Source organism: Somniosus microcephalus, chromosome 19 (genome assembly GCF_052327205.1).
Source record: "Somniosus microcephalus isolate GS21.2 chromosome 19, FLI_Smic_1.0, whole genome shotgun sequence".
NCBI classification, from domain to species: domain Eukaryota; kingdom Metazoa; phylum Chordata; class Chondrichthyes; order Squaliformes; family Somniosidae; genus Somniosus; species Somniosus microcephalus.
Window position 1 is genome coordinate 36,973,968 of NC_141005.1, and position 24,458 is coordinate 36,998,425.

At 42.9% G+C, this 24,458-nt stretch overlaps 1 protein-coding gene across 2 annotated transcripts in view; it reads right to left on the reverse strand.

The window, feature by feature from the left end:
* Positions 1-24,458, reverse strand: part of cux2b (cut-like homeobox 2b) — a 328,835-nt gene that overhangs the window by 117,513 nt on the left and 186,864 nt on the right. For both annotated transcript variants that reach the window (XM_085961568.1, XM_085961567.1), the window contains exon 4: positions 8,555-8,633. In XM_085961568.1, coding sequence (XP_085817694.1) covers positions 8,555-8,633 — 79 coding nt within the window. The remainder of the gene's footprint in view (positions 1-8,554; positions 8,634-24,458) is intronic.

Below are 24,458 nucleotides of genomic sequence, written 5' to 3' on the forward strand. Positions count from 1 at the left end.
GCGGGGATGCAGTGCTGGAGCCCTGGTGGTAGGATACGGAGATGTGGTGCTGGAGCCCCAGTGGCAAGGTGCAGCGACACGAGCCACCACATTACCTCTCCAGCGAGGCATTGTTAAAAGGCCAGGTGCTTTCACATGGGAAGGGGAAGAAAATTGCAGAGAGTCAACCAGGCACATCCAATGGATGTTACACAGGCACAAGCTTGGGAATGGACTACATGCCTGGCCTCTTTACAGGGACCCTATCGGGAGACCATGCAGAGTGATGGGAAAATTCATAATAAATATCTGTCTCCACCCTTAAAGAAGTAAGCTTGGTAAATAAGATCTGTACCTTTTAAAATTCTTAGTCCAACGTTAGCCCCTGATAGTCTGCAACTCAGCACCGTGATATCAGTCACATAATGTCATATCCCTTTGTCCTAAGTCAATACTCCTCTCTACCTCAAGCTGTCCAGTAATGAGCCATGAACAAACCTTCAAAAAAACATTTAAATTATATACACCAGTACTGCCAGACCCAGGACATCCCCCAGCACTGTCAGACTCTTGCCCCTCCCAACAGATCGGAGGAATCCACCAGTGAGACATGCACCACATTTCACCCCCACCTTTCTGCCAAACTCCAGATTCCCCATCCCCAGTGCGTCCAAATCCCAGGACTAAACCCCAGTGCTACCAAAGCCCAGGATTGTCCTCCAATGTTGCTAAACCCTGACACCACCCCCACCCCTCCTTCCTGCATCCAACACTGTACTGCTAAACACCAAGTACCTGGAGTGGGCCTTTGGCGTAGCGGTAGCATCCCCGCCGCTGGGCCAGAAGGCGTAGGGTTTCGAACCCCGCTGCAGACAGTCCCGGCAAGTGGAGTCGGAGCTCTGGCTCTAAATTCTGGGTTGACATCCAGCGGGATACTTGCGTCCGTGGGTGTGGGTGGCCCCCCCCCCTCGTATGGGTTGTGGGAGCCCGTAAAACCCTCCCGCCATAGGACTAACCACCCTAATGGCTGGTATGAAGATGGTTACAGTCACGGAAGGAGTGTTAACGGGCCAGAAATCCTTCCACCACTTCATACAGTTCCCCAAAGGGAACAGTGTGAAGACACGTACGACGACGACCAAGTACCTAATTATAACCCTAGCACATCTAGCATACCGTCTTGCTGTGTATCCTCAGCTTTAAAAATGTTTGGGATAAAAAGAGAAAATATTTAAATCAAGGCCATATATTTATGAATGATCATCAAGGTCACTGTTATAGTCTTCAGAGAAAAATGAACAGTCTTGGAATTTAGTCCGTAACACACAGATAAAAATCTCATTATACCATGTAATAAAAACAGAATTTGACTTATTCAGTCACCATGAGCAACTAAATAACATCCATATGAAACTTAAAGAATCATCTTGTCACACTTCACAGATCACTTGTTACATGTGTGAACTTTGTGACACGTAAAAACCCACTCCTGTCCAATTAACAGATGAACGGAGAGCGGTTTCCAATTGATCTCAGGCATCATATTATTTTTTTTATTTTTTTTTTTTTAAATTGTGCTGGTTTGTTCTGAGCTCTAAATGACCCGAGGACCTGCCAAAGAACAAACAATGTTTAACCGACCTCAGGAAGGGACAGCAATTAGACCTTGTGGCCTGAAAGGGACATGGCAGGTTACACACACATTAGCACCAGAATCTTACACAATATAATGCTCCCTTTCTTAAAATAGTGTATCCTCCGACTTAACACGAGAGATTCATTAGCATATTAGAAAGAACAAGAAACATCAATGTGTTGAAAGCTGGAACTCAAACTTGTGATTCTTCCGACATGACAAAAAGGTGTGAAATTAATCTTCCGTGGTAGCGAAAATGGGCGATAAGGAATCGGCAGCCCATTTTACATTGCGCCCGATTTTATTTCCCCATTGACCTCGGCCGCAGTGTAATACGGGCTGCCAATTCGTTATCGTCCGCTTTTGCTACCAGTGAAGACTAATTTCACCCCCTTAGAATCAATCTAACCCCAAAAGAAACTAAGATGACAAGACTGGTAATACGGGGCTCTGATCGAGCCGATCCTCTATGGCAGGCCTGGTAACATGTTACCAGAGTCAAGCAGGTCTGCTGTAGTCCTTGGTGCCGTTAGTGATTGAGCTGGCTCATTGATGGGACCTGGGGGAATGGAGGACAGCCCGTCACTGGGGACTGGAAGCTTTCCCACTCAGCTCCAGGTAACTACAAGCCACTTCCCTAATGGATAGGGTGGTCCTGGCTGGACAAGTAGCAGGAAGCTCATCAGAGCTCTGTGGCAGCAAGCAGCGTGGGTTTATCATATTAAACCAAGAATATGCTGGTACACAATTGGGGGTTCATAAACCCATGTTCTTGCCAACTCTCAGGGATTAGATTAAGTGGTCTGTCCTTAGGGAGGGCGTGTGTGCATTCCATATGAGGCAAACAGAATGTCAATAGCCTGGTTCGGAGACTCTCGAGCATACTGATGGGTTTTTTGTGTGCTTCAGACATCTAACTGACCAATAACAAGCTGAAGTGATGAACCACCTGAGTTTTGTTGGCAAGATTTAGGACATTAGAACAATACAATTAGGTTAGCATATCAACTGTCCATAATCCAAGATATATTGGCCTAGAAATTGGGTTTTGGCTTAGCCAGGGCTTTAGCGCCGGAACTTAGTGCCGGCGCTAAGTCCCCTGCGCGCGCCAAAAATTCAGTGGCGCCGCGCCCAAACGGCTGCCGGCGCTACTGAAGGGTCTTAGCGCCTGGAAAAGGGCGCTAACTGCCGTTTCGCGCTGGAATTCCGGCGCTGCGGCACCCAATGCGGTGCAGCAGGCTGGGGAAGTGCAGGCCTCCTCCTTCCGTTAAGGAGGAGCTGCCTGCACCCGGCCGCGGCCCGCGCAAATCTGCTTAAAAATGAGCCCGGCACCTCGGACAAGTGCCGGGCTTGCATCTGTTCCGGGGGGGGGGGGGGGGGGGGGGAAGAGAAGTCCGGGGAGGGAGCTGCGGGCAGGCGGCCGGCGGGAAAGCGGCCGGCCGCCGCGGGGCCTTTAATGCGCCGGCGCTAACTGCAGTAAGGCACCTCTGACAAAACGCTGGTTGCGGCTGCCACGGGCGAGGCGGCCGCAACTCAATTTCGGAGTTCGGGCGGGTTACCACGGCAACCGGGACGCTGCGCACACCGATGATGTCATCGGTGCCGGCGCAGCGCTACCGGAGCAACGCCGACTTAGGGCCCCAGGGAATTTCACTACTGGCCATAACTCCGGCGCAAGGCCCTCTAGCGCCTCAAATGAGGCGCTAAGGCTACTGAATTTTCAGCCGATATTATATCTAGGGGTCATTGAAGATCCACATCAATAAATATATTGTCTTTAGTACTGAAAATTGCCATGTGCTTTGGTTATTTAACTTGTGCAGTGTATCTGTGAGGTTTGGACTCCTGGATGCCTTTTCTATGACTAAGCAGGAATGGATTAATTGCACCTCTTCCACCAGACAAGAAGGAGAACTTAATCCTCTTTGCTTACATGCACAGCTGACAAAAGCCCCATCCAGTTGCCTCTACCCTTCTGTGTTGACGAACAAATAATAAAAGAAAAAGTTTACCAGGTAAGATCAGAGTTTGACCTCACCGGCAGAATACACCCGACAGTGCTGTGCTGTGCTGTTAAACCACGTGCCTTTGCCTCACAACCACAACGTTTGTACCTATAGAAGTGGAAGGATAGCCTAAAACTTCATCCCGAAATATTGTCCGACAGCCAGAACATGCTGCACAAAGTTCAAAGCTTGGCAAATAAAGGTATGTTGGCTTCATTTAAACAATAATTTGTTACAGCAAGGCAGTTTGGCTTGTATTCTGGAAAAGTGTGACCTTTGATTAAAAACTGGGAACATCAGGATGGGGAGGAGTGGAGGGAAGAGAAGGAAAATGCAGGAAACTCTTTGGTATCGGTTGATTAAAAATTCCGGATGACGGAGAGGGTTATCTACCGAGGCTATTTTTAACAAACAAAAATAAAAAAATCAAGAAATATGCAGTATTCAGTAATTGGACTTCCGACAGCGCCAAGAAGCCGAGTAGTGGCAGTTTGGAGAACTACCCCCACTGACTAACTCGGCCACCGTGGGAGACTCGGACTTGGACTCGGCAACATTGCCGGTTATTGAGGTGTTGCTTTCAGAGTATGAATTTTGCCAGTTAATAGAGAATTCTGGATATTTAGGTGCCGTTTAAACGAGAGTTTCCTGTAACTGTGGAACTTTGCATTAAATAATTTCTCCATTCATAGCAATAACTCTCACTAATAGACCAAACAAAGGTATTTAAGGAGTCCTTGTGCTAGAAATATGGCACTGTATGCTTACACAGGAACAAGCAAACTTGCAAAACTACAAATGCTGCAGTCAAGCACAAAACCAACCAGCGGATGAATGGAGTTGCAATGACCAGTCTTTGGACAGGAAACCTGCTGGAAGCGACAACGATTTGATATTCTAATTACGTTTCAAAAAAATTATATCGTAAAAGCTCAATGCAGGTCACTTAATAACACAGCAACTCTACCCGATAATGAAGGTCAAGTCACCTACAAGTGCAATTTCAAAGTACACATTAATTATACTGCTGGAATTCATGAGAACTTATAGCTTGTTTAGTCCTTCTGGTTGTACTTGATTTCCCACAATACAAGGAGTTAACTTGAAAATTCTGAGCTGTAATTTCCCGAGACGTCCCTTCAATTTTATTTTTTTTGATTTTGGTTGACAAACCTAAGAGAAGGGTCAAGGCCTTTCACAAAAAGAAAACACCAAGATTGGAAACAGAGGCACAGCTAACTGGGGAGGGTGGGGTGGAAATGCGGAACCTTTTCCTCTTCCAATGCCCAATATTGCCCCTCCCCTTGCTTCAAATCCCAGATTTGTTCCCGATAGCCCCCAGCCCAACTCTGTATGTCGTTCTTTCCAAGTTGCAAGTACATGGGCCTTTATACAGAGTTGGCGAAGAGGTGGTTTGGTAGAAGGGGCTTGAATCCTAAGAGCCTGAAGATTGTAGGGAGAAGGAAAAACCATGGAAGGTTGGGAGTTCCAGTCTTGAGATTCTGGGAAAGAACATGACCACATTGGACCACTGATTTCCATATGGGAGGAAAGTTCAAAACAGCACTGGCCTCAATGCTATTGATAAAACAGAGAATAAGAGAGTGAGAGGAGAGCAAGAAAAGAAAGAAACAAAAGCGAGAAACAAATGACAGAAAGAAAACAGCAAAAGATAGAGAGAATGCAAGAGGAAGATGCGACAGATTCAGAGGAAATGAAAGAGAGAGAGAGAAAAAGAGAAAGCACGCAAGATGGATGGCAGGGAAGAGTGAGAGGAGAGGGGAGAGAAAAAGAGAGATAGGAAGACAAAGATAGAAAGAAAAAAGAAAGAGACAAGGAAGAATGAGAGGAGAATGGAGAAATAAAGAGAAAAAAATGAGCAAGAGAGAGAGTGAGAGAGAAAGAGGCGAGAAAAAGAGAGAAATGAGGAGGGGAAGAGCGAGGGAGGGGGCAGAGAAAGAGAAGGAAAGAAATAGAGGGAGACGAGAGAGAAAGAGTGAAAAAGAGGGAGTGGAGAAAGAACCGTTTCAGATCCCTGTATGTACATATTTAATAAGGCAGCATTTACTTACACAAAAATAAAAAAAATGCTCCCCAGATGAATTTCTGTAATTAAATACAACCCAGTCATTCTCTTCTACAACACACAATTTTACTGCAATAATTTTCTAATGAAGCTGTCTTGCAAATTACCTCGTTATACAGAAATCCTCTACTGCTGGATTTCTAATAGATGAAATTGACCTAAAATAAAGAAGGACCACTGGAAACAAGATACTGCCGTATCGTGGAAATAGCATCAACGTGATTACGGTGAGCACTGCACAGAATGTACCTCAACAGAACTAAGTGATCCTTCACCTCAGTAATGAAGTGTCCAATATGTAGATCTAGTCATAGCTGTAAATGACTGCAGCTGTGTTAAATTTCCATTTTATGGGATTAATATAAACTGGTCAAACTAGACACGAAATGCTAAGCTTTAATTATTACCCATGTGTTCTGCTGTAAATTTAATCACCAACAGTAAGAAAATGTTATTTTGTCACGTTTTGGAATTTTTGACCCTTTTTTGACCGAGGGATTTAAATATTGGAGTTTTAAAAACAAAATGTATTCACATAAAAAGCACCACAAGCAAAAGGTAGTTTAAATGTGAATAGGCAGGCATTGAAGTTGTTTCCCTGAAAACCAAAGGAATTAAGCAATTAGTTAGCCTGTCTTGGTAATTAATAAACAACTCACACCCATTTTGTTGGGAAGTCCCTAGTCCGGAGTGCTCAGCAGGGGTTGTTGGGCTTAGACCCTCCCTCAGGTTGTGGACAGAGGGAGATGAAAAAGGTATAAAAACAAAAACTGATTTTTAAAAACAGAATCTGCTAGGGTGGGCTTTCACTCAGAGACAGGAGCTGAGTGTGCAGGAAGGTAGTGAGGAGTTATTTTGTTCGAGCCATTGATGTGGGGAAGCATAGTGTATTTATTATATTATGCAAGGATATGTTGTACTGACTGAATTCAGTGTGGCTGATCATAACTGTTGCTTTGTATGCTTACTTGCTGTGAAATAAAAGTAGCGGAACAATTCGTATTTGGCCTCATCTTACCAAGTGCTCAAGACACGAATATCCAGTTCCGTTCACAAGGAGGTTCTATTCTTATACCCTTGGGTTAGATATTGGGCAGCAGAGGCACACCCTGAACTGCAAGAATTTCACAGTCTGCTTGTGGGATGGAATATCAATTGGGGAGATCGTTTGGAATGAAAATGTTTTGCCTGCATCACGACTGGAGAATGATTTTGTACTTCTACACTTTGAACAGAAATCCTTATATCTACGGATGATTATTTTAGGAGAAAGGAGTTCCTGGGGGGGGGGGCACAGCTGCAGATCCACTGAAAATGTTATTTCTGGTGTAACAGCTAATGCGCGACAGATAATATACAACATTCATTCATCTCATTATTACTGCTTGTAGAGTTCACACTGCTGCTTTTGCATGTCCCTTCCTATAGTTTCAAATTACAGCACAAAGTTTCCGTAGGGTCTTAATCCTCCATGTTGATGGGTCATTTATAGCTTGAGTGCCTTCAGCAAACACCCGTCAACTTGAAAAATCCTTTTAAAAAAACCTTGTGCAGGACCTCAAAGGGACAGCGTTCAGTTCTGATATCAGCTAATGCTGGAGGGCTTGCAAATATAAATGACAGGCATAGGAACAGGTATAAAGTGAATGATTCATAGCATGTTTATAATGGAGAAATCAGCAGTCACGAACACACGCAGTAATTTACTGCCGGCAGTTCACTTATAACCTCTCCACAATTCTGACATTAATTATGGTATTTGCACATTTCACTCGTCTTTTGACTTTACTCCCACCTTTATGAACAATTTTAAAAGGATTCATGGCTTAATACTTTAATTTCAGATGCACAGACACAGTGATCATATATTTGCTAAATTAAGAACCCTCCTTGCATTCTATCAGAAGTTGTTTTGATTTCAGCCTTAGTCAAAAAAAAAGTCAGACCTTTCAAAATGACAACAATGAATGGAGGTGCGTTGAAAACACAGGAGCAGTATGACATGTCAAGCAGCTGCCTCTGTGTGGCCTTAGAGAGTAATTACTGCCCGAGAGTGCGTTGCAAAACTGTGAAGTAACATCCAGTTCTCGTGATGTCACACAGTGTGAGGGCCTTGAACTCGTTCCTCGATGATTCCCGCTCCTCCCCCACATTATTCAACATGGACGGATTTAGCTTGCTTGTGGGAGGATTATTTTAGTACCAGCTGCAGTCGCTAACGTGCTTCATGTCCTTGATGTGCGAGGAGCTTCATCGAAGGGTATTAACACCTTGCAACGTTGATTAAAAAGAGCATTAAATGAGTTTTCTTGCTGAATAAATCCTGGAATTCCAGTGTAAATGCTAAACGATACCATACACAGAGCAAGTCAAAGCCATTTCTGTTTCATCGCATGACCCCAAGTTACTTGTGGCCGAGAACTCAATCACCATTTTATATTCAACACGATTTTGTATTTCTCTCCTCAAACACTGCTCAAGTTTGGAATAAACTGATTTGTTGCTGGTGATTTATCAGACATAAACTAACCTGTGAGGCTGGCGATGAAGGGCCACTCACTCTTTGGGCTCCATTACATGCTACCTCACATCTTATGTTTTTATAAACCACAGCTCCTCTATACGCACACATCATAATAATAAATGAATATCAAGCTGTAATGCATTAAAAAAAACACAACAGCAAATTGCACTGAACAGGATACACAGAACAATATGCTTCAATGTTGAGAGTTTAACATTCCGAGTTGAACACTGAATAATGCATAAAAATTGCTTCGCACAGACATTCTGCTATGTGAGAAGAGCTATTATTACAGATGGATCAATATCTAAATGTCTTCTTACCTGGTGCTTCTATTAATTGCTTGTAAACATTAAGAAAGGCAGCCTCAGCCTCCTTGCTTCTTTTACTAAGTGCTACCACCTGGAAAAAGAACAATTACTAAAGATTTATATCTTCCATCATTATGATGATTTACATTAGATCAGCAGCGACAGACCCATTAGGTGCAGACCCAGGACTTGCACTTTCAAACAAATAGGAGTAACGACAGCATACTGCTACCCAAAACCACCCGATCAGAACAGGAACAGCTAGAACCAGAAATCCAGCCGACCACGTTAACACCAACCCAAACCATTGGATCCCCATTAAGTTAATGTAGGGAAGAAACAAATTAACGGCACTAAGGACCCTGTGCATTTTTGCAATGCTGTGGATTCCCCCCTCCCCACACGCACAGCCTAACCCACTCGCATTTTTTCACGTCCCGACTGAGCTGGATTAATCGCCTCCACACAGAAGAAAAATCCATGAAAATTACTCTGAATTCATCTGTTAACAGAACAGAAAAAAATGCACAAAGAAAAAAATTGGAACAATTCTTCTTAAATAGGGTCAATGGGCATCTCGGAAAGATTACTTACAAGCACTTGCGGGCAGTCCGTGCTCTGCAGTAACTAAATGAAAAACGAGTACAGGTGAGCTGTGTAACCTGGGGTTCTGATCGATCACCTGGAGGGGCAATCTAATAGTGGTTCTGTACGTGTCAATACTGCTCCTTCAGTAAAGGTCTGGTTCCAATTCAGGTTGCTTATTTCTACCTGTCTGCTATGGTTCTCTAAGGTGTGATGGCCAATTCAAACTTTAACACAAAATAAGCATCTTAAACAAAAACAAAAATCTCATCTTCTGACCCAAATTACAGATGCCCAGATTAAAAGGAGATTCTTTGGACATTGGTCTCATAATGCCGAAACAAAGTCAGGAAATAGTGCAAACACACAGCAGGTCCGTCGACATCTGTGAACGAGAAAAGACAGATTAACAGTTCAGGTATAACCTTTCATCAACTGTTCTGACAAAGGGGTTATACCCAGAACGCTAACCTGTCTTTCCACAGATGCTGACGAACCTGCTGTGTCTTTCTAGCATTTTTAGTTTTCATTTCAGATTTCCAGCATTGGCAGTTTTTTTCCCCTTTATATTCATCAAGGTTTTTAAGGCTAATTTAATTAAGCATCAGCACATCTGGTAAATCCTGAGCCACAGCATACAAACCTCACATTTCAGAGAAACATCACTATGTTACATAGAGCCAACACCTTAAATCAAGTAAGCACAGAAGGTTAGATCTCTGGCAACATTGAACCAAGTAGAAAGACTGCAGCCTGTTAAATGTATGTTGGCAAAAGGGTCGAGATCAGAGCAAAAGGGAGTCTTGTGCAGCATTAAGTGATCTGTTGGTACGTATGGCTGCCTGTTGGCTTTATGCAATCAATGACATTCTGAGCTTGAGGTACACATTTACCAACGGTGGTTCAATAATATTAAAAATAAACAAAAATTAAATTCAAAAGCAACTTTGCAGGAGTCAGACCACAGTTCAACAACAGGAGCGGTCAGGGTGGCAGCCAAGGGTTAACTCCCGCACTATCCATAAAGGTTAATGTTACCCACAGACTACCATTTTATTGATTGTATCCCAGAGTAAGATTTTAAAAATTTAAGCTTTGTTTTCGTATGCCAAAATAATGAACTGTGTAGAACACACAAATCAATGAAGCACACAATTATTATCTGTAGGGACTGGCAAGGACTTAACTGAACTTCACAACATTCAGGAACTGTTCCAAGCAGGATGAGGATAGCCACAGATTACAGCCTCTCACACAAGGCGTATGCCTGCTTATCATTTCAAATGTTAAAAGCTGTCCATTAAACATCTCCCTGACACACTAATGGACAAATCACAAATGTATTAATAGTATAGTTCCCATGCAATTTCCAACATTTTCCTCTTCAGTTACTTACATGAGTGCAACTAACTCATTGGCAACCTGATTTCTGTCAGAGTATTGTACAGACACCGGACCTAGCACAGTAAAGACAAGTGTTTACCACATCAAAAAGTCTGACAGCTTTCCTGCCCCCGCCCCCTCAAGAAGTCCCCAAAATGTCCACTTGTGGCCTCCTACAGCTATTTATAACTGACACCCAAGGATTTACTAAGGAGTAATATAACAAGCAATTATTTAAATTGGTTGTATCATCAGGAATTTGGATGATAGAGACTGCAGTTTTACAATTAGATGTGGATTTTTGAAACAGTATTGCATCAGGACATAGCTCCTCAGACAGCAGAAAACCCAGTAAAATGAAAGATGTCTGAGGAATAGATGACTTGGCGACAGATCTAATTAATCCACCAACGTGTCGCACAACGAGTGTGATGCTGCAATTTCCCGCGCAAGCAGAGACCAAGCACTCCCTCAAATGGGAGGAGGGGAAATAGTGACTGGTCAGAGAGCAATATTGGTGGAAAGCTGCGGGTTGATCTCCTGCCTACTCGCTCAGAGAAAGGTGCATAGTGTGAGAGAGGAAATAATAAAGAGCGCTCACCTAACATCCACACACGGACATTTTTCAGTGGGTGCGGGGGGCGGGGGGGTGTCCTCACTAGCCCAAAAGCACATCACACGTGGATTGAGATCAGCCAATTCAGCACAGACCAGGTGACGTAATAAAACTCACTACGCACTTGGTTTGAGTATAAAGCAAGGCTTTAATCAACTTGTTTCAGAACATGGAGGTCTAGTACTTCGCTAGTTCCTGTCTTACAAAATGTCCCTGGGCAAGCTGGGCCCATGCCCGAGTATTTATACTCCTTGGACGGCGCCACCAGCTGGCCGTCCAGTGTTATTTCATGAGTAGTTTCTTTATGATGATGAGATTTATAACACCAGGCATCATGCTTGTCCGTAGAGTTCAGTGACGCCACACCGGAAGATGGATTTACTGGCTGGGACAACATAGGAGCTCTGAGGAATACTGTTTTATGAAAGGGTTTGTGCCATCTCACACTGAAGGTTGGGGAGACAGGGGACAGTTGCAACCACTTGGAACATGCTAAGCTATTACCATCCACAACACCAAGATACAAAAGCTATGAAAGCAAGCTGAAGCTCAGGAGTACGGAGCATCTTTGTGATCTTAGTGTGACAGAGAGCTGGACTGCCGTCCCCAGATTTCCAACTGCCACTCTGAGACAACATTCACATAAGACATGCTCACTGACTTTATGGGTTTCAACATGAAACTCTTGTCTAATTTACCGAGCAGTCACCGCAGAATCTGATGAGCAAGCCACACTTTCATGTGGATTTTTATGGTTAGTATATCTGATGGTGTGACTCGTGCACCCATGTGATAATCTGTAACTTGGCAAGCTGCCGCAAGGCTTTGCTGTTGAACCCATGGTCAGTACAGCCTAGTGAAAGAAATGAATTCTTGTAATAAATACACTGCCTTCAGCTCACTTCATTCAGAAATAAAATAAACATTAGTTGAACTCTTACTTGAGAGGTTACTGATAACCGAGGTAGAAATCAAAACAATGAATACCATTGGTTATCCACACACACTTAATGTATGGTGTTAATGCTCATTTCACAGCCCTGGAACAGGATAATTGATTGCACTGTAAACTGCACTTAATCATCCCTTATGGAAGCACTGCATAAACTTACTTATAAGCTACTTTTATATTCACTGGGTTTTTGATTCATGTTTTGAGAGACCGACCCCTGTGTGCTTTCTCTTTTTACAGTCTGCATTAGGAGCCCCCCTGAAGGGACACTGGGCTCTTCTGTATAATAATGGAGACCCAGAGAGCAAACATGCAGGACTGACTCCCTTCATTTACTTTACTGTAAGAGGTGGCATTAACCCGATGGCAGATTCACGGCAGTCAGCTGCACTCCCGTTGTGTAACAGGGCCTGTAAACTAACCCAGAGAAGATCAGGTGTTGGAACGGGCTGAAAAAGATTCGCACACTTCTGTAAAATGACCATCACACCTGCCTCACATCCTTACGGAAAAAATCCTGTAACAAACCGTTTTCCAGGGAGATGTCCAGCGCAGGCCTCCTCATTACTGCAGAAACTGTCGAATGGCTTTCAACCTGCCCTCCATCTGATAGGACAGCGAGCACCAAACCGTCCGAAAGCTTCGGAAATCTCAGAGCCTCACGAACAAATGCCAATTAGCTCCAGCCAGACAAACGTTACGCAACATTTTGTCTGCACATGTTCACTTCAACCCCTCGTGCCCACTGATGCCTTAGGCTTCAACGGAGCTTCAGAGGCAACACCTGCCCACATCACCAGGCCTGGTCAGGAAATCCGCTCATCACTTGGCTGCTGCCCAAACAACTGAAACCCATTTCACACAAGATCCCTCTGCTTGGAAGAAGATCTTTCTCTGCGGGCCTCGTGGACCTTAATTGGAAGAAGGATACTGACCCTGGATCCCAGAGGTAAGCAAAGGTTGACAAACAAATATAGAATGCGTAATTGTGCGGCAAAAATGTCATCACTAATTAGAAGTAAAACCTGTCCTGTGGCTCATGGCAAATGCCATCCCAGAATTCTGTCATAATTAATACAGGAGATGCAGTACCTTTTCGTGCAGGCATACACTGGGTATATTTCAGAATTTACACAGATGTACAGCTCTTCCTCAATGTGTTAAGATTTCTAACAATGCCCCTTATGCTTACATAAAAATCTACCTTGTAGATGTCAAATCTTAATAAAAGGCCTGTGATACAGAAAAAAAATGAGTTTGTTACATTTAAAAAGCACTCGTATTAATCAAAGCTACAAAATAAGTGAGGCAGCGTACGTGAAGCTTCCCTTCCTTCTCTTTGCTCTTTTAACGTTCAACATTAGGGAACAAAAAGAAAACCATAACCGGCATTTTCAGTCACGCAAAGAACATAAGAATTAGGAGCAGGAGTAATTCATACGGCTCCTCGAGCCATTCAATAAGATCATTGCTGATCTTCCACCTCAACTCCACTTTCCCGCCCTATCCCCATATCCCTTGAAGCCTTAAAAATCTAACCGGGGATTGAGAGGTTTCAATTCCTCTTGTCCCGGTGCTTCCTGACTGACACAACTTAGCTTAACAATACTAAGGAAAAACAAAGTGCAAAGTCAAGCTTGAATTCTTTTTCTGAAAAGGAATAGGGTCTACATGTAAGTACTGTGACCAATAATTATTTTGACACATAGGGCTCGATTTTCCAAGCCTCAAGGAGGCGGGCATGGAGGCGGGACAGCACGTAAAATCGGAGAAATTGGGGGCGGGTGGCAAACCCGCCCCCATCCCGCCTCCGTGCCCTTTTGCCAGGAGGCGGGAAGATGTGCAGCTTCGGGTCCCGTCTCCTGGAGGTGGGAAAGGCTTTTAATCCTTTTAACTGCCTGTTAACAGGTAGTTAACAGGCAGAAAAAGGGATTAGTGCCATTTTACCTTCATAGGTGAAGGCTTCCCGACCTCGGAGAACCCCGCCGGGTCGGAGGAGATGTGGAGGAGGTCTGCGGCAGTCGGAGGCACCTGGAAGTAAGGTGTAGAGGTGAGTGATAGGTGCAAGTGTGGAGTGGTAAGTATGCAAGGTGAGTAATAAGTTTAAAAAAGTATTCACTTACCTTTTTTTTTACTTCTGTAGCCTTTAGCCGTGCTGGATCGGGAGAGCGGACATCCACCTTGTCAATTTCAGGTAATGGCTGATGGACCCTTCCGATCCATCAGACATCTGAAATTTACTTTTTTACATTGGCCCAGAAATTCGGGTCGGGGGCTTCCCGCGGGTGCAAGCCCCCGACCTACACTTACATATCGCACTGACATTTGAAGACTGGTCTGCTTGGATTTCCGGTCTGTGGCCCGGTTCAGCTCCCGGCGCGCTGTGCGTGCGTGATCCAGTGGCGTACTTAGTACGATGAGCCGGCTGGGATCACGTGAGCACTGGGCAACCAATGGGAGTTTACAAAAGTCCATTCATGAGTTAGACATAAGACCTGTCAAACTCATGAAAAGTACGGGCGCCCAAAACACTACTTAAACTTTAAATGAAAGTTAAAAAAACATTCCATTAAATTAACTATTAATAACTTAAAAAAACTAATTTAAACAATTATTCAAATTTCTGCCAAAATTTTTTTTTCAAGAAATCGGGTCCAAAAATACACTTACCTTACTGTAAATTCTTTAAAAATAATAAACCTGTGGAAAAAAATTTCTAACTTTAATTATTAGACCACTTACCTTATAAAACGAAGTCCTTATGTCTGCTTTTTACATTCGTAAAAAGTGGAGGCCTTCACGCACAGACAAACCTGTCAAAAAAAACTAAGTTCAACGCGTACGCGCTGCCTCAAACATCGCAAGGGAACCGCCTCTTAACCCCTTGGTTCAGAGGAGAGGAAATGCCGGTTTTCCGCGCATGCGCTGTGCATGCTGAAATCCGGCACTTCCAACGGGCCCACGCGTGAGTACCCCGTCCGTACTCACGCGTTGGGACCGGAATTACTGGGCCAATGTTCTTTCAGTCCTCACCACAAAAACGAATCAAACTCAAGAGAATGTCAGTGTTTGACAGCTTCACAGAGCTGTCAAACGCCGTCATTCCTTCTTTCAAGAAGTCTTGACAGATAGCACGTCTGACGTTGACGTGATCTGTCAGTGGCTTCGTCCCTAATTGGCCTGCTGAGCCCGCCGGGCGGGCTTAACAAGCTCAATCAGGGGAAAATCCCTCTGAATGGTCAGGCGAGGATGGAGGCAGGACATTGACACGACAAGCAGCAGTCCCGCCTCCAAGTCACCTCCATTGACAAAATCCAGCCCACAGTGTGTAGGGTGCGTTCTTCTTAAATGTTTTCAATGAGTGAGAAGACTGAAGTTGAGGTTTTTTAATAGCCAATTATCTTTAAAAATGTTACATCTATGCAACTAAAGGTTCAGTTTTCCACAGTACTTACCTTAGATACTTTGCAGGCCCCCTTCCCTGTCACCATTTCCTCCCCTCTTCTTTCAAATGTGGTGATTCAAATTACAGTACTATTCTGTAGCTCCTAGACACCCTTGGGAATCTTACCCAAGTGACTATTCATGTGTTAGCGTGTCAACAGACTACCCTACTCCATTAAATCCACGTGGCTTTAACCTAATGAACCTTCAAGTTGAAAAACTAGGTTCATTATCCGAATTTTAAACATGAAATTCAATTTTTAGTGATAAATTACAGATTATTTAGTAATTATATACAAGAAGGAAGCATGTGTAACACATCTAGGGGAGCCAGAGATTTGAAAATGGGCACCAGACAAAATTCAGAATCGTTTTGGGTTTTAGCAAATTAATTCTTGAAATCTAATCTGTGATATGTAGATTATGGTCAAACATCGGAGGCAGTTTTATGTTGTTTAAATGACGGTGTTAAAGTGTATTACATAACATAGCAGAAATCCTCTATGCAAAGGTATAGGGATACTTTCTGGCAGTGGTGCATTTGGCCTTATTGAAAGGGGCAAATTTAAATGACAGAAAAGGGATTGTGTCCTTACCAACTGTTGAGTATTATTGCTGCCATTACAAATGTATTTTTCAGAGCACAATGCCACTTTTTCCAGAAAAAAAGACACTCTTGGTCCTCAAATTTGATTCCACTAAAATCATAGATATGTTTTTAGAAGAGACATACATAACTTCTGAAGTTACTGAACTAGACATCTAACTCCACCACTTCAATGCAAAAGGCCTAAAATGGGAGTTGCTGCATTACAGCCGGATTTAAATAATGCTGCAAGAGGTGTATTATGCTCTGTAAATGGCGACATAAACCCTAGAAATAAAATCCAGGCCATTTCATTCAAACACCAATATATTGCTTTGAGATCCACCTCAAAGCTAACATGCCAAATTAGGAAACATTGGGTCGGAGATTCCTATTGTACTGATTGTAGCAAAAAACGAGATTCAAGTTAAATAGTGGTGAAGTTTCATTTTTTGCACACGTTTGTTTCTTCACTAAAATTTGCAGAGACAGGAATTTCAGTCCTAGTATTCATTTAACCAAACTTCTATCACAAGGTAATTGCACCCCTCCCAAAATTGCCTTTTACAACTCACGAAGCAATTCCTATCATTATAAAGTTATCTCGTAACATGTTGGGTACTTCTGTGCAAATGCTGCATTGTTTAAATACTAAGAGTATTTTAAGCGATTCACGATTCACATTTGATTTTCAATAATTCTAAGTGAAAGCCAAGCTGGCGATGGTTGAAAAAAGATACAAGTAATTTATATTCCAGGGAAAGTACCGCTACCTTCAAATAGAATTACAGAAATAATATTCAGCTGCAAGAGAGTTATTCCACTTCAAACAGGAAAACAAATCCCCCCAAATGAATGCTTAACTATCAACAGGACAACGCTGATAGGCAGTTACTTCCTGGCAGTTCCCTTAAACCATCAGCCCTGGCACAATATGAAAAAGCGGTGGATCTATTGAAAACCCCAGCCACTTAGAGTGGCAGAACTGTAATTAGTAATTATGTAATCATGAATTATAATTACTACAACTGGTGATTATGCAATTATCAGTTAAATTACTGACTTCTAACCTTGACATTCTGGCAGCTGAAGGAATCGCTCCAGTCAAACACAAACTCTCAGGGAAGCATCAAGCCCCTGTCATCCAGACAATAGTGAGAGGTCATTTGTAATTCACAGACCACCTCAACAAATTGCTTTCCGCCTTTACAACACTTAGAATGAAGGCTACACTGCCCCAGCCACTGAAGGAAATGAACAGCCTTGCCAGCACTACTGAAGCACAGCGCTTCAGTCATGTTCCCCAATTTCAGAAAATTACACATGTTTCAGCTCCAGAATCAGAGACACATTTCGTGTCAAACAAACCATTTCAGGAAGAACAGAGAAGAAATGCCATTACTATTAAACAGCTTTAATAACCATTAAATCCTCCAACAGCTTGCAACATGCCAAGTAATAGATATTATTTATTGATGTATCATTAATTTTTGTGTTCCTAATATGCTGTACAATGAGTCAAGGTGAAAAAACACAGCTGTGCTGAAAACACTCTCGGTGATGGATTGCACTCATACACTTGGGCTTTTCAAGGCTGGTGCCTTTCCAGCAAAGCAATTATCATTGTAGAATGCATAATAGCCTAATTAATTACCTTTGTCAGTTCGAGCCATGTGTCATTATTACCATGCGTCACAGCAACTTCACAATCATTTCTAAATGAAAATAGGTTATTAAGTCCTGTTTTAATAGCTAGTAAAAATCTGAATTGGCACGTAAACTGCACCATAGAAAAGATGCAAAGGCTTGGCACAACATGCAGAATGAAATGTGGTACATTCAGGATCATCATTACAGATGGCAGCATCTTCCTCACATAAATACTTCCATGACATTAAAATAATTTTGCCAAGAGGGAGCCCCCTCGCCCCCTTACTGAGTTAGACTATCCTTGAGCATTCACCTGCCTGGACTGTACAGGAAGTTTGCACTGGTTAGAAATTCTCGACACTAAATTATCATCTGGAAATTGCAAGCGACAGATTAAAGCAAATAAATTGGTTCAGCAAAGTTTCAGCTAAATTATTTTCATGATTCCTCATGTGTGTAGGGAAGGGGGAGGTACAGATGGTTGAATACAGATTTATTATAAAATGTTGGTCATTTGCATAATTTATTCAGGTGTCGGGGCAAGAACTAGTTTTCTGCTCATTCTGAATTACCTGAGGCAATAGGAGGGAACAGTGCTTTGTTATTGAAAGGGGCTCTCCTAAATTTCTATCTTCAATGGCTCTATAAAGGAAGCAACTGAAGCCGGGTGTGTCCCTACTGCCCGTGATGAAGCTGTCAGCGACGAAATGTATTTATGTTCTCATATTGTTTAGTACCAAGAGTCTATAAAGGTAGAAGTTTAAACATTAGCTCCATGACACATTCTGAAAATACACTGTTCTTGGGGCTATGCCCAATTATGTTTCTAACTTCGACATTCATTAAAATGATTTTCAAATTTCTATTTTCATTCAGTAAACTTCTTGCGCTCCCAGAGGTGCAGGATGTCAGTGAGGAAGCTTGTATTACTTGCAGGTGAGATGCAGCACAAGATGGAAGACCGAAGCTCCACCTGTGTAAACCCAACAACATGCCTTAATCTCATTAGAAAAAAATCTATTTCTCACTAATATGATTTTTTCCAGTTTTCCAACACCAGGCATTCTTGACGCTTTACTGAGTAAGGCTGCCAGTTTGTGGCAAATTTTGGCCAGTTTTGTGCTGTGGACCTGCATCCACTAGGAATTTGGTTCAGACGGCACAATCCCATTTCACACAAGGCAGTTTAGCAGCTTCCATCCCATCATTCTGGGCTGGATTCAGGCACAACTCCAAAAGGTGAAAGTCAGTGTCCTAACTCACTTGGGGCATCCAATCCCCATGTTGACCAAATGTAGTGAGGTGAAAGGTATTTTACATAAAGACACGAAAGAACTTGTGGATTAAAGCTTATTCTGTTCTATTGTGTTGGATATGATTATAACGAAAATAATTGGTAGGAAGCTTTAAATACAGAATTTACGACATTGAGTGAAACTTTATTCATGCTCATGGTTCTGACAAGTTACTCTTCTCCAACACTCATGGGAGGAACTCCGCTTTCAGGAATCTGCATTTTGTTGACAGACTATGTTCCATGAATCTAGGGGAATCAAGGGATATGGAGATGGGGCGGGAAAGTGGAGTTGAGGTCGATGATCAGCCATGATCTTATTGAATGGTGGAGCGGGCTCGAGGGGCTGTATGACCTACCCCTGCTCTTATTTCTTATGTTCTTAACATCAATAAATGAACAATGGAGATTTGGGAAATAACACTTTTAAAGTTGAAACAGTAAATAGCACTGCACACCATGTACCCATTCAGCTACATTAGGTAAGACCCAACAATTAGCTCAGTGTCTGTAGTGGTATAACTAGCTTTTCAAATTCTAAGGATCACCCAAGCGCCACACACCTGCATTGTGTTGTGCTAAAGATCGACATGGCATACTATCAATTAGATTGGGTAACATCATTGTGAACAATATCCAGGTGCCAGTTCAAATTACTCAACTAGTTTTGTATTAGGATTTGAATTTCAGCTCTGGTCAAATGATTGCGATGGTGTCAGAAGTCTTCTGGAGTGCTTACATTGTGTGTTAAAAGAAAAGATAAATCTACATGGCCAGACCAACTGCAAATATTACACTTCTTGGACTGGTAATGATTCAGTCCTGTGGTTCCCACTCCATCATTGGAGATGCATCCAGGCATTCTGGTTGTAAACAATTGGAGTACTTGATACGAAGGTTTACCAACCTTCACAATTGGTGGGAGCCTCACAAGGTAGCTCACAACCTACCCTCTCATCTTCAATGTACGGGTTAATCCTGCCTTAATGTTTTAATTTTTTTCTCTGTAGGTTAAAAAGGGGAATTCACTAGAGCTTTGTTTTCTGGGTAAGCTTCATCTCCATAGTGTTTATTTACTTTCCCTGTGACAGAAAACACAAAATTGTAGGGAAACATAAAGAGAGAAAATGGCCAGAAAGAGGAACCAAAGAGAAAGGACACAAAGAAAAAGACAGTCAGAAAGAGGATAGCAAGACTGAACAGAGAAAGAGATAGAATAAAGAGAAAAGAAACAAAACACACTGGCACATAGGGAGAAAGAGAGAGAAAACAGAGAGAAAGCAGGAGAGACAAAACAGAGAACGAGAGATAAAACATGACAAACGACAGAGAAAAAGTAGAACTAAAAGGACTAAAGGACTTTTAAAATATCAAAAATGTGAGAATAAAAGGAGAAAAGGGAGAGACAAATATGTCAAGTTTGACTTCCACTGAAGGCTACTGCACATTGGCCCTACTTCACAGCAATGCACGTGGGAGCCACACTTTCACTCAGATCAAAGTGAAGCTGAAGAAGGCGGAACTCTGCACATGGTTCTCAAACACACAAGACGCACGCCTCCCAGGCTTCCCACCACTATTGTGATTTTTGATGATCAAACACAACTGGCAATATGCTCAGTTCTTTTCAATTATTAAAACCTGAATGTTGAACAGAAGGACCCTGGAGTTTACTTTAAATTTCAAAGCTTACCTTTTTGACAGGATCTCTTAGCAGCTACCTCCCTACTACAACTAATTCCCAGTTTTTGTCTAGTGTGACATCACTTCTGCCAGGTGATTTGTGAGGTGGCGATTGGCTAAAAGTACTTCCTCAAGTTATTAGAAGACCCAACTTGGTTGCTGTAAAGATAACTGAGGAATATCACTGACATAGGAGCAGCCACACCAGCAGTAATCGGAGAGCAAAGTCGGATTAAAGAACAGGCAGGTCTTTCTTGCAACCTGTGGGAAAGATGCAGATTGCCAATTTTAGCCATAACATAAGAATTAGGAGCAGGAGTAGGCCATAGGGCCCCTCGAGCCTGCTCCGCCATTCAATAAGATCATGGCTGATTTTTGACCTCAACTCCACTTTCCCGCCCTATCCCGATATCCCATGTTTATATTTTTTTGCATGAGGCTATTTTTTTTGGCGTAGGTCTATGAGAGCAATGAAATGCAACTGGCTTGCAACTGAAAATCTCCCGATTTAACCAATAGTAGCACCTCCAGCCTGGCCTCAGCCTCTCCAAGTACAAAATGGGCTTCAGCTTCCCAGAGGGTGTATGTGGTGGCCCTTTAGCACATCAGTGCTTGGGACTGTGACTCTTGAAAAATATTAGTGAAGACTCCTGGTCTGTTGGGGGGTAAAGACCAGTGTACTTTTTAATCAAAATACTCCATTCACCAGACTTTTCTTTGGTATCTTAAAAAAAGGCACAAGAGCTGGGTGCTCTGTATCTCTACAGCATTGTATTCGGATGCTACAACTCTCAGGCTGGTCCAAAGATGTAGCCCTGGCTAACATGGCAGCTGTCTCCCATTCTGCCAGCGCATTTCACATCTAATCTAGAGCTGTCTTTTGTCTCCACTAGTCCTATCACCATCTCGTCTCATTTTGAATACCTCTTAATGTCTCTTCTCTTTTGTTCTCTCCCAGCCCGACCTCTTAATCGATTTCATTCCCTGTGCCTCTTTAGTCTTGATAAATGGTTTTGACCCGAAACGTTGACTCTAATTTCTCTCCATGGATGTTGCCTGGCCTGCTGAGTTTTTCCAGCATTTTCTGTTGTTATTTCGGATTTCCAGCATCTGCAGTATTTTGCTATCGTATCGACGTAGCCCCCCTGGCTGTTGCTTATGAATCCACTTCAGCCACTCCAGTCAGCAATGTCACAAAGCAGGAAGTGAAATCGAACTCGACTGTCTCCATGCAGGTAATAAGATTGATATTTTTATGAAAACAAAGAAAATCTTGTCAAGTACAGTGTTTTTTTCTATAAAAAGAGGGAGCATTTTGAACAAGTACTCCCTCTGTTCATATAGGAAAAATACCGCTGTTCTGAATTTGCAACGTTGGTGAAAAATCACAATTGTAACCTAACGTTTTACAGAAGTGAACCTTCCACTGAGTTCTCGGCCACTGACAGCCAAAACGAAATGGCAGCTCATCGGGATCGTTTATGTTTGGCCTTGGCAGAGCTCTGCCTCAGGCACTGGGGGGATGAAAGTCTTCAACGTGGGCCTCTGTGTTGCCACAGGCACCTTGTTTATATTAAAGCACTGCTGCTCTTTGGCTGTCTCTGGCAGCAGCTCAACATTACTAACAGTGCTCTAGCTCGAGACCTTAAATGCACATCCTGTGAGAGCAGCATTCTCCACGCCTGTCGAAAGGGCCAGGATTTGAATATCGGTACCGTGGGGCTCAATAGATAAATCATCAACTCAGCATCAAGCGTGGCTATTTTCGAAAACATGTTTTTTCTGGGTTCAGAAAAGCAGCACCTTGAGGTGCGGTCATGAAATTCTCTTGCTAGTCAAGAGAGCACACACGCTCAAACCAACAACTCCCAGAACAAGAGTAAGAAAATCATCACAAATCTCAAGAATGGACAGAAAGAGCAAATCCTCATAGCCTGCCAGAGGTTTCTATGAAAATTTTAATTTTTTTTTAAAGTTAGCATCTTCTAAAAAGTTGACCCAATTTGGGGAGAATGGAAGGAAAACTTCATCAATAATGTAAATTTGATTACAAACCAGGACATTTGCCAACATAACAATGTAAAACAAGATCTCCAGCATGTTTTATTTGCTGTTACCAAATGCTACAGCCTGGCATGAGTCCCATACCTAATGAAGCCACCAGAAACAAGTCACACATTATACAATGTCTGGCTGGAGTGCAGAGTTAAGCAGTTTCAGGTGAACAATCAAGTTTGAATTCACCTGTTCAGGCTCCTATTATCTGTACCCAAGATACTGAGCACACAAAACATGTTAGTAATTTGTCAATTTAAAAGGGAAGCATCTTCACGATGAATTGTTTGCAAACAAATGAGAAAGAATGTTGCCAAATGCAGAGCTATGGGAACCAAATCGTTGCACGTGATAGTGTGATCAAAGCGATACATGGTTTTTCGACAACACCTTCATTTATATTGTGCCTTTAATGTAGAAAAACTTCCCAAAGCTCTTCACGGAAGCGTAATCAGGCAAAAATGGACAGAGTCCAAGGAGGAGATATTAGGAGACATGACTAAAAGCTTGGTCAAAGAGGTAGGTTTTAAGGAGGAGCGGCAGAGGTGTTCAGGGAGTGAATTTCAGAGTGTGAGACTTAGACAGTTGAAGGTATGGTCGCCTGTGGGGTGAAGGGAATGGGGGATACACAACAGACCAGAGTCGGAGAAATGCAGAGTTCTCAGAGGATTGTAGGGCTAAAGAAGGTTACAGAGATAGGGGGAGGCAAGGCCATGAAGGGATTTAAACACAAGGATGAAAACTTTAACGGTTATGCTGTTGGGGGACTGGGAGCCAATGTTGGTCAGCAAGGACAAGTGTGATGGGTGAGCAGAACTTGGTGTTGGATAAGATATGGGCAGCAGAGTTTTTGATGAGCTGGTTTCTAGAGGGTGGAGGATGGGAAACCAGCCAGGAGGGTATTGGAATGGGCGATGTTACGAGGTGGAAACAGGTGGTCCTTGTGACGGGTAAGATATGGAGTCGGAATCTCAGCTCAGGGTCAAATAGGACACCAAGATTGTGAACAGTCTGGTTCAACCTAGGAGAGTGGCTGGGGAGGGGGATGGAATTGGTGGTGAAACATAGAAACATAGAAGATAGGAGCAGGGGTAGGCCATTTGGCCCCTCGAGCCTGCTCCGCCATTCAATGCGATCGTGGCTGATCAACCAAGTTCAGTACCCTGTCCCTGCTTTCTCCCCATACCCCTTGATCCCTTTAGTCTTAAGAAATATATCCAACTCCTTCTTGAATATATTTAATGAATTAGCCTCTACTGCCTTCTGTGGTAAAGAATTCCACAGGTTCACCTCTCTGGGTGAAGAAATTCCTCCTCATTTCTGTCCTAAAAGGCCTACCCCTTATCCTTAGACTGTGACCCCTGGTTCTGGATTCCCCGACCATCGGGAACATCCTCCCTGCATCTAGTCTGTCCAGTCCTGCCAGAATTTTATAAGTTTCAATGAGATCCCCTCTCATTCTTCTAAACTCCAGCGAGTATAAACCCAATCGACCCAATCTCTCCTCATACGTCATTCCTGCCATCCCAGGTATCAGCCTGGTAAATCTTCGCTGAACTCCTTCCATGGCAAGAATATCCTTCATCAGATAAGGCGACCAAAACTGCACACAATACTCAAGATGTGGTCTCACCAAGGCCCTGTACAACTTCAGCAAGACATCCTTGT